This window comes from Cyprinus carpio, chromosome A3 (assembly GCF_018340385.1).
Source record: "Cyprinus carpio isolate SPL01 chromosome A3, ASM1834038v1, whole genome shotgun sequence".
Lineage (NCBI taxonomy): Eukaryota > Metazoa > Chordata > Actinopteri > Cypriniformes > Cyprinidae > Cyprinus > Cyprinus carpio.
The window spans coordinates 14150931-14161863 of record NC_056574.1 but is presented as its reverse complement, the minus strand read 5'-3'; the positions used below and the strand labels follow the sequence as shown (position 1 = coordinate 14161863).

The following is a 10933-nucleotide window of genomic DNA, read 5'->3' as shown; positions in this document are numbered from 1 at the left end:
TGTTTTTTTTTTCTTTTTCTCCATCTTGAACCAGCAGTGGCAGTTACATAGTAAAAGATACAGCCATTCACATGTTAAATGATGTGAATGGAGCAGTACATTATTACTAAAAGTCTTTCATGTTCATAATTGGATAAACAGTGTGACAATAGTACATTGAGAAAGTCTTCTTCGCAATCTTGCATCATGCAATTACTCTCCTTAACATTAAGTGTTAAATTAATTTCATATACAGATAAAGCATACTTGTAATGTTGGTAGGTCTGATTGTTGAAGGGTTTTGTCTGTGTAGGCCACACTATAAGCTTGGCCTCTCTTCCCTACTGGCTTATTATTTCTCATCTCTCTTGCGACATCTCTGCTCTTACCCCCTGATGTCCAGATCGATGCTTTCCGGCCTGGAATAAAGAGATTATCTCCAGGCGAACTCTCTCGCATCCAAGCTCAGTTTCTTTGGATGTTAAATGATTCAGTGCTCACTTACCCATTCTCATCTGGCCCAAATCTATTTCCACTGTAGCTGCAGGGGAATGAAGCAAGAACTGCTGAAACGTCTCTCTCTTTATGGATTTTTATTTTATTTTTTTTATGTCAAAACAAGAGTCATGCATTAAATGAGACTAAATATACCTTTGCTATTGACTAGTGCCATAATGGCCAAATATAATATAATATAATATAATATAATATAATATAATATAATATAATATAATATAATATAATATAATATAATATAATATAATATAATATAATATAATATACACCATCAGGGCAACACACGTGCCACTATTCTGACTAAATTATACAAACACAAAACAAAAACCCATAATGTACATTATTGATAATACATATATAAAAAAGTAATATTATTATTTATATAAATAAAGTAAAATATTAATATATAAATAAAAAGAAATACGTTAACATTTTACTATTTAAATAAAATATATTCTAACATGACATGACATACTTAATACTTTTTACTTCTACAAAATATTTACGGAATTTTACAGTAAACTGACATTTATTGTGTTATTTATTTATTCATTTATTTATTTTATTTAAATTTATTTAATTGTGCAAAATGTAGAGTCAGTCAAATTATTTTCTTTGTAAAAGTAAGGACTTACATTGTTACAAAAGGTTTTTATTTCAAATAAATGCATTTCAGAATACTGGAAATATAAAGAGTTTCACAAAAATATTAAGCAGCACAACTGTTTTAAATATTGATAATAATAAGCAAATCAACATATTAGAATGATTTCTGAAGGATCATGTGACAATGAAGCCTGGAGTAATGAATGCTAAAAAAACAAAAACCTGTCATCACAGGAATAAAAAATATTTTAAAATATATTCAAATAGAAAACAGTTATTTTAAATTGTAATAATATTTCACAATATTACTGTATTTTTGATCAAATAAATGTAGCCTTGATGAGCATAAGAAACTTATTTAAAATAAATAAATAAATGAAAACATAAAAAATCTTACCTAACCTAAACCTTTCAATAGTTTATATGGTTACTAAAATTTTACTGTACATTTTCACCCATTAAAATTACTAGAAAATGTCAGTTTGCTGAACTTTCGAAAGTCAAAGCAAGACATAAACAAAAACACTGAAAAATAGAGTAATTTATTTTAGATATGAACCATGCCTTGGTCCAATATAATTCATCAAGGTTTGTACAGTGATAGTCACCTCACAGAGAACAAGACAGGAGATATCGTGAATCATGATCATTGTAATTTTCAAGTCCGTTAAAATAGTTTCCACATAAGACTGCTGCTTTTCTTCTTAAGTTAGAGTATAAAACCCATCGATTATAAATAAATGAAGCATATCTGCTGACATACACATAAGCATACTCTATGTGTACACTATATGTCAAACTGTGAGCCGTAAAAACACATTCTACAATATATTCAGAGAAATACATACAAAGTCGAGACTGACTCGAAGACGTTTGTAACTCGTCTGTACAAATCAACTGACACAGTGTGATGTCGCCATGTCCATGAAGCTCATTTGCTAATGATGAAGATTTAATGTGCACTACCTATAGAAGATATTGACCCACACAGTATCTGTACACTGCCGCATACAGATTCTCACGTGCACAGACATTTTGAATGGTTGTTCTTGATCGCATGAGTTTTGTTAAATGGATAGTTCACACAAAAATAAAATTTCTGTCATCATTTACTCAGCCTCATGTTGTTTCAAACCTGTATGAGTTTCTTTCTTCTGTTGAACATAAAAGAAGATATACTGAAGAATGTTGGTAGACAAATAGGTGCTGGTAGCCATTGACTTCCATAGTATGGAAAAAAACAGCACTATAGAAATCAATGGCTACCGTTATGGTTACCAACACCCCTTAAAATATCTTCTGTGTTCAACAGAAGAAAGAAACTCGTACGGGTTTGGAACAACATAAGGCTGAGTAAATGACAAAATTTATTTTTTGGGGGTAAACTATCCCTTTAAGATACTTCAGGATATTTTTTATATCAAATTTAGTTTATTTTATTTTTCCAAATGCATTATTATACCCTCAAAGACATTACAGATGAGACATCAGTTGCTAACATAAATTTTGCTATCAAAATGACGTTTCCTTTTCTGCTCCTTAGCATTCGGTTGGTCTACAAAGCAGATAAAAACTCTCTCAGAGACTGATATTGGCACAAATTCACAGTTGTTACACTTTGCTTAATGCAAATGCATGATTAAAACATCAATATATTTTGCATTATTCGATTATATCTTGGGAAAACGGTGTTATACAAAGTGACGACACCCTTTCTTATTTGTCCATGGATTTGAAAACTGAAGTTTGGTGATGGTGGCACCAACTAATGGGTGGTGATCCTCAAACTGAACAAATATTTTGACCCAATACTGCCACTAAATAATGCAGAATAAATGCATTTAGTCACATAATGAGTCAAATTTCCATCCCAAATGTATCAAAATAGGATGAAAATAATGACACATTGTTAGCGCCCAAAGCCTTATCCCTTGCAAAGTCTCATTGGTTAGACAGAAGCAAATAGTAAGCAAAAATAAATAAAAACTGAACCATATGAATCCTATAGAATCCTACTTTTCCCTCCTCAAAACAGCTTTTCACACCGCACTTCACCCCGGGTTATCATCATTCTAAACACTGCTTTTAACTCCACGTAAATATACGTTATACACTTTGTCATTTTGAAGCAGGGTTGGTGGCATTTTTTTACCCGGTGTTATGAAAGCCTGCTTCTGTGCTGTTAACTCTGCATTACGTTGTCAAACTTGTGTATTGTGAAATGATGCAGTATCAGAATGTTACGACTACTGTAGATGTTTAGCAACAGAAACCCAACCGCGTGCTTCATATTCATGTGCTTTGGACAGTCACAGAAACACTGTGCGCTGTATAAACAGCTGCCAAATGGTGACAGAAAACAAGTGAATTGGATTGAAGAAAAGACTGTTTTATTCTTACCATCATAGTCTGAAAAGTCCATTCAGGAAAAACTTGATACTGCAGTCTGCAATATATAATATGAGGATGCTCAATGCTAAAGCCATCATGTAAACATTTCCCAATCAACGACACTCCAAACAATCAAACAAAAAAATAAACAAAAAATAAAGAAAACCCGGCTTTTAGGAATGTACAGTGTGAAGCATCAGTTTATGAATACACAGGATTAATTCTTAACATTTATGAGCAATTAACAATGTGAAACGTGAAATAATATAACCCAGAATTCCTTTCACTCAGGGTTTACAATGACCCAGGGTTAACTATTTTAAATGTGAAAGGCCGTAAAGTTTGTCTAAGGAGTTGAATTTTCTCTTTTTTTTTCAGTTTCAAGAGACTGACACTACTATAAAATCACAGTTGCAATATTTTTGATTTCAGAAATATTCTCTCATTGATTTCTGCGTGAATGACATCAAAGCATTATCACAAACAGAATGATAAAGATGAGCTTTGGAAATCTGCAGCGTTATGTGAAATGCAGTTTGTTTAAACATTTACAGTGCATGGGTCTGACAGTATGAGACCTTGAGCGCTGTCTTTTCTTTGTCTTAAATATTTCAAAATACTAAAACTTAAATGAAACTTTTAAAAAAGAAAAAGAAAAAGGACACTTCAGATGGTCTCAGACTTTTGGACTCCACATGCAGTCAAGCCATATTTTAAATTTGTAAAAATATTTTGGACACAACATGTCTTTTTCAGTGAATGATGAAGCAAGTATATTTTAAAATGTACAATCATCAAACAATTCCCTTCAGAATGATTGTCTGCGTTTCGATGCTCTTGCACACACATAAACCCACAATACACTTGCACACCTGGCAAAATGAAATCCGAAAGCAGCTCTTCATGTCCAACAAGGTGCGGCAAAAAAAATATAATAATAATAATTACAGACCACTAATACTGAAGGAGTCCCTCCCAGGCGTGATGTCATTGAAATGTGAGTCTTGTATCAAACAAATGAGGAGAATCCCGTGGCCGGGACCTGGGCGGAGGTGCCCAGGCTGCTAGGGGGCCTGTACAGGGTGTGCTGGCTGTGGTTGTCAGAGGTCAGCAGTGACGGGGTGGGAGTCCGGCTGCCCTTGGGCCTGAACAGGGTGCCCTGACCCTGGGGCTGTGGGGATGGATTGCTGTGGGGCAGCAGAGGTGGTAACGGTGGCAGCGGGGGTGGGTGGGGTCGGGACTCTTGTTCCGCCACCGTGTCGGGCTGGGTGTAGCCGTACGCCGGAGGCCGAGAGACGCCCTTCTGTTGCCGGCGCCAGGAATTATAGTAGGTGGGGTCACTGATGTAGTGGTTGACGAAGGAGTGCGTCTTTTGCCGGTTTGGATCCAACTCATATTCGCTATCACTGCCCTGCAATTGAACGAGGAAAACAATTTCTGTTACACTTTCACTTTTTGTAATAGCTTGTATTTCTCTAGCCCATTTTGGAAATGTGCATTGTAGCAATGTTCAATTTGAAAAAAAAAAAAAAAAAAAAAAAAAAAAACTCTGCTAAAAGATGTATTTAAAATAATATTTTATTCAGCAAGGAAGCATTAAATTGTTTAAATGTTATAGTAAAGACTTTTACATTCTGAAAGATTTCTAAGATTTTTTTTTTCTTTCAATTTATCAAAAATTCTTGAAAAATGTATCATGTTTCCACAAAAATATTAACCAGCAGCTTTTCATCACTGATAATAAGAAATGTTTCTTAAACAGCAAATTAGAATGATTTCTGAAGGATCCTTTGACTGACTGATGCTGAAAATTCAGGATTTAACATCACATAAAAAATTCCATTTTAAAAATATATTCACACAGGAAACAGTTATTTTTAATTGCAATATGTTTTCAATACTTTCAGGTTTTACTGTTGTTTTGATCAAATAATTGGTAAGCATAAGACATTTGAATGGTATTATGAAGAAAAAAGTAATATAATTATTTTAAAAAATCAAATTATAAAAAAAGACAAAATTACTATAATATTATATTCCTTTTAAATGTAATAATTTACCTCAAAACCTTTACTTACTCTCATTAAAAAGTTGTATGCTGTGATTTTTATATGAATCAATAGAATATTTATTTTTTAGACTTTAGAAATTAGAAATTAAGACTCAAAGTGCTTGTTTACTGGGACATTATGCTAAAGTGTGGCCCAAGTATGGTGACCCATACTCAGAATTAGTGCTCACCATTTAACCGAAAGTGAAAAAAAAAGTGAAAGTGAAAGTGACGTGACATTCAGCCAAGTATGGTGACCCATACTCAGAATTAGTGCTCTGCATTTAACACATCCGAAGTGCACACACACAGAGCAGTGAACACACACACACTGTGAACACACACCCGGAGCAGTGGGCAGCCATTTATGCTCCCACTCCCTTTAAGCAATTAAAGACAAATGTTCAAACAAGAATGCCTCCTACTTTCTATATGTACCTGTGACAAACAGGCAAAAAGCTCCCAGTGGGTTTATGTGAGGAAAGACAAATGTTCAAACAAGAATGCCTCCTACTTTCTCACAGCTTGGGCCAAAAGATTCACAAATTCCCATGATACTAGTTTCATTGAGTCAGATACTGCAAAAAGGGATTCTAGTATCCTACATCATACTGTTGCATAAAAAGTGCCACTATTTGTAATGACAGGGAAATTTCAGTCATGAGAATTCATTTAAACTATTTTCCCCTTCCTTTCTGGTGCAATGCATAGAAATGAGACCGGTGGTCTGGAATGAGATGAGCTACATTGGTTTGTAAAAGAAAGGTCATTCTTATCATCATTAATTTAATGTATTTGCAGAAATAATATTTCAGCGTAAAATGGCATTTTGGAAGCCCATAGGAACATATTCTCCTTTTCAAAGCTCTTTCAAGAGACTTAATGGTGTTATCATCTTTTAATTTTCATCTTAGTCTTAAATATTTCTTTTTAACTTTAGACAAATGAGACAATAGTTTATGTAAAGTAATAGAAATGATTTCAAGGGGAGTCAGGTAAGATCGATAGTGTTTTTTTTTCCTCAGGAGAAGCTTGAGAGGCAGAAGACTTAAGCAAACATCCCCATTTGCTCTCCATTTAATCTCATTGCTGTCTAAGAGAAACAATTCAGATGTTAAAAAGAGTTCTTTTATGGTTTTCTTTTCTGTGGGGGGTGGTCTTTAGTGTTTTGTGTGTTAAACACTTCATTTAAAATGTTAAATTACATCCACAAACCTACCGACAAAAGAAAAGTGAAGTATAAATAATATAAGCAGCCAAGTGAATCCCTGTATTTACGAGTGAAACGGGATATTCACTGAGACAGATCCTTTAGCAATTGATTGAATTGAGAATAGTGGGAATTTTATACCAGAATAGAGGCAGGTGGTTAGGGGGAAGGGCTGACAAGTACAAGGGATTTGTGTTGTCAGCCAAAAACGGGAAGTCTTTTCAGAGGCAGAGCACGCTATTAGGTTTTGATTAAAGATTATGAAGATAAACTTTTATTTTTTTTTCATTTGCAATAACATGCACTGATGAATCATGGACGATAAGTTCAAGAACAGTTTAAGTAAATAGTGCCAGATAACATCAGAAACCAAAATATTTTAAGAAAATCATTGACCTTGTTGGGGTGAATCACCTGTGAGTCAGACACTTCTGAAGGCTTCTCGGTCAGGCTGCTGCTCTCGGCTGGGACCAAGTCATTGTATTTGATGCTGACATCTTCATCAGAATAGTGCAGGCTGCCGGGACTGGGTCGTGGTGGAGATCTAGAGGAAAACACACAGAGAAACACTTTACTAATCATTATATAGACAAATTTATCTCCAACTTGCAATTTTGCGAGCTTTCACAAAAAAATGAATCACAATAAATATTTGATTGTAGGGAAGCAGAGAAAGCTGTAACCATAACAGTGAAAAAGTGTACAAAGCTGTCCATCGGCACTTCTTGCCAATGGCTAACACTCCGACGTCTAACACAACATGTTTTTTACTGAATCAACATGGTTTTGTGTGGCAGTAGTAGCTACAAATTGCATTGTCACCTTTTCTTCATTTTATAAGGGATGGCAACCAGCGTCAAGGTGAAATAACAACATACTATGCTGGAGAATGAACCGGATAGTTACTGCTGTTGGGTTATTATCATATGTGTAGTACTAACATTATATCAATGCTTCATTTTTTATATATCACAGTTATTGTCAACACCAGTTGCAACACTCCAGGGTCAAGTGATTTCATCCTGTTCCTCACAACAAATAACTGCATGGTTTCAAAAGACTTGGAATTTAACGCTCAAATCACATCGACCACTTTAATGATACTTCCATGGAGCTTTTCTTTGATACAGACAGTAAATAATCCATTTAGTGTGAACTAGACTATGCAGGGGTTTAAAAGACATCACAAGGAACTCATAAAGGCCCAGTTATGCCCGCATCCTCATGGATCAATTCTCAAAGCTGATTTTGATCAGATGAATAAACTCATAGAGCATTCTGCAGAGTCCAGGAGAAACGACGGATGACAAGCCTTTTGAAGGGAAAGGCACAGAGAATCATCACCCAATTTCAGGGTTCTGCAGGGGGTTGGACTGTACTTCTTTGAACCAGTTCACTTGTTTATTAAAAAGGAAGGCAGAAGGATCACTGTATGGCAGGATGAGTTTACTTGATTTGCCATAATGAGGTCTGATATGCTCAAAGCCAAGGTCACTGGAGACGTTAGCTTTTGAACTGAGGCTGCTAAGCTGCCCTGCTTCAGTACATTACTTCAGTTGGCTTATAAATCAAGCTGAAATAAAACACATGGGGAAGAGGCTCTAAAGAACCATACAGGAAGCTAATGAGTAAAGGAATATCTGATATGCAAGAGAGTTCATAAAAAAACATGGCATATACCAGCCAACAGAAACAATGGCAAAACGAGGATGCTTTGTTCAACCTGAAAATGAACAAGAGGACCATGTGCTAGCTAGTATACTAAAGGAAAGCCTTGGTGGTGGAGGGGCTGCCCCGACAAAAATCGGGCCCCTGGGAATAAAGCAAGAACACTAGGGGGAAGGGAGGGTTATGACATTGTATCTGTTTAAAATTCAGAGGAGGCTGAGGTTTGACGAAGGTTGAAACAGAGAGGCGGAGCCACGTCAAACCGCCCCCAACACCCCTCAGTAACCAGAAAGGCACTTCAATTATTCATGAGCGCTGAGGTCTTCCATTCTTCTTATCCACCCTCATCTCTCGCCTCTATCTCTCCCATCCCATACCAAACCCTTTCCTTTTCTACCTTCATCAAAGATATCTCCCATGGCTCTATCTTGATGGGAGCTCATTAGCAGGACTGCATCCAAAGTGGAAGTCCTTCACTGCCCAGGCTCTTTGATCTCCATCCTGGGTCTCTGCATCTGGGCAGAGAACCAGCATAAACACCCCCCCAGCACATTCCAGTATAATGGGCCCAGAGCGGCTTCTCCAATTACCACAAGAGGAAGCTTGAAGCAGACCCATCCCTTCATCCAATTGAGTTAAGTTGCCTGCAAAATCCTTCAGTTCATTAGAATAATGAGAACACCATAGACTATATTGCACAATGTTCATGCAAATATGTCCAAATCCCAAAAAGTCAAAAAAAAGTGTCCGTAGAAGTCCTGAAGCAGGGCGTAAACTACAGTGGGGTTTGGGGTAGGTCTGACCTCCCCAATTAATGCCTGAACTCCTTCAAAGGAATGAGTTAAATGTATTAAACCATTTTAATTTAACATGTTACATTGGAAATTTACAGTTTTCAAACAATGGTTCACTAAGGGTCGTGAAAATATGCAAGACCTGGTCACCTGGTCACATTTGCCCAGTGTGGTAACCATTGCAAAAGTAGTCGCTCAAGCATATTTCAGTGCAATAACCATCTGGTTGGTCATTAAATTTTTGCAGCATCACACTGGGTAGCTCCACCCACCCCAAAAATCTCATTGTCCAAAATCTTGGTCCACAAAGTTGCATACTAAACATCAAATGCTCTGATGGGCTTGCATTGTGCAGTGTGAAAACATGTTGTATCTGGTTAGGACATAAGTGTTATGATCTGTATTAGACAATACACTGACAAAATGTACTGTCATGATCAATCAGTCACTTTATTGTAGATAAGAAAATAAGAACTTCGAAGATTTGGCTAAATGTGCTAACAATGACAAAAGTACGTTAAGTAAGTACTTTATTCCTATAGCACCTTTCTAGACCACATGTCATTGACTTGAAGATCCTTCTTTTAGTCCTTAATCTACAGGGGAGTTGGTATGTCTATCATAAATATGGTCTGATCTAAGCTCAAGAAAATGTGAAGAAAGATGCTTTGTCAAAGCAGCTTACATAAATGGTCAATTTGCACAGAATGCACTTTGAATGTCAATAAGACACAAAGGAGGGGGTCTGAGTGGTCCAACTTTCACAGTCTGGTGTGTTCTTTCAGTTGACAGATTGCAGTTGGGGATTTGAAAAGAGCGACTGTCATTAAAATCCATGCCAACTCGATCCATTTAAAGGATGCCTGAAGTAGAATTTAAATCAACAGCCAGGCCTAAGCTCTATGTGTGGACAGAATACATTCCTCTCTAGTTCTTTGTTTGCACCCATTTGGGAATTAAACCCATTGTGCAAACAATGCCCTGAACAGCATACTAACGGTGTTTACCTCAAAGAAAATTCCAGAAAAAACATTATATTAGCAGAGTAAACTATTCCACTAGATACTGATCGATCCTATCGTACACTGTCTGTGAAGTGATATCACTGTATGTTTCTTATAAATGGAAATTGTGATTCATGCACATATACTAACCGGGTATAGATTCCGTTCTTACGACAGAAGGAATTTTTGACCGAGAGTCGCCGGTTGTTGAGCTCCAGGGCAGGGAAGCGTCCTTCATCCAGCCGTACCATCTCTCCATGGGAGAGGGGCAGAGAGGTGCAATTTGAATGGGCACCTACAGACAGAGATAAGAGGACAACCTATGATGATATACCTATTCATATCTATCTATCTATCTATCTATCCATCCATCCATCCATCCATCCAAATATTCAGTTTCATTCATAAATGCATCAAATTACAAAGTAAAATGGGGCTTTACATTATCCATCCATCAAACCAGTTATATATTCATCTAAATAAATAGATGCTTATCTAAGTACACGAAAGTTCACTTCACTTTGCTGTTGACATCAAAATATGTTGTGCATCTAATCTAACTCTGTGGTTTTTTCATGCAAATTCATCTCTCTCTAGATCTGCCAGCCCAGATCTTGAACCACTAACCTCTAGTTGTAGGGCTCTGGGTTTGGCCTCATTGTGTATATGACCTTGGCAGCGAAGCAAGTCAAATCTCTCTAGGTCATTCAACATG

General features: G+C 36.4%; 1 protein-coding gene across 6 annotated transcripts in view; it reads right to left on the bottom strand.

Moving 5' to 3' along the window:
* Positions 1-3647: 3647 nt before the first annotated feature.
* LOC109079295 (protein sidekick-2-like) overlaps positions 3648-10933 on the bottom strand; it is a 111123-nt gene continuing 103837 nt past the window's right edge. For 3 of the 6 annotated variants that reach the window (XM_042719570.1, XM_042719582.1, XM_042719593.1), the window contains 3 exons: positions 10369-10513; positions 7149-7296; positions 3648-4903 (listed from right to left, as the gene is read on the bottom strand). In XM_042719570.1, coding sequence (XP_042575504.1) covers positions 4502-4903; positions 7149-7296; positions 10369-10513 — 695 coding nt within the window. In that variant the 3' untranslated portion in view covers positions 3648-4501. The remainder of the gene's footprint in view (positions 4904-7148; positions 7297-10368; positions 10514-10933) is intronic. The other 3 variants (XM_042719574.1, XM_042719588.1, XM_042719599.1) reach the window with 1 other exon arrangement.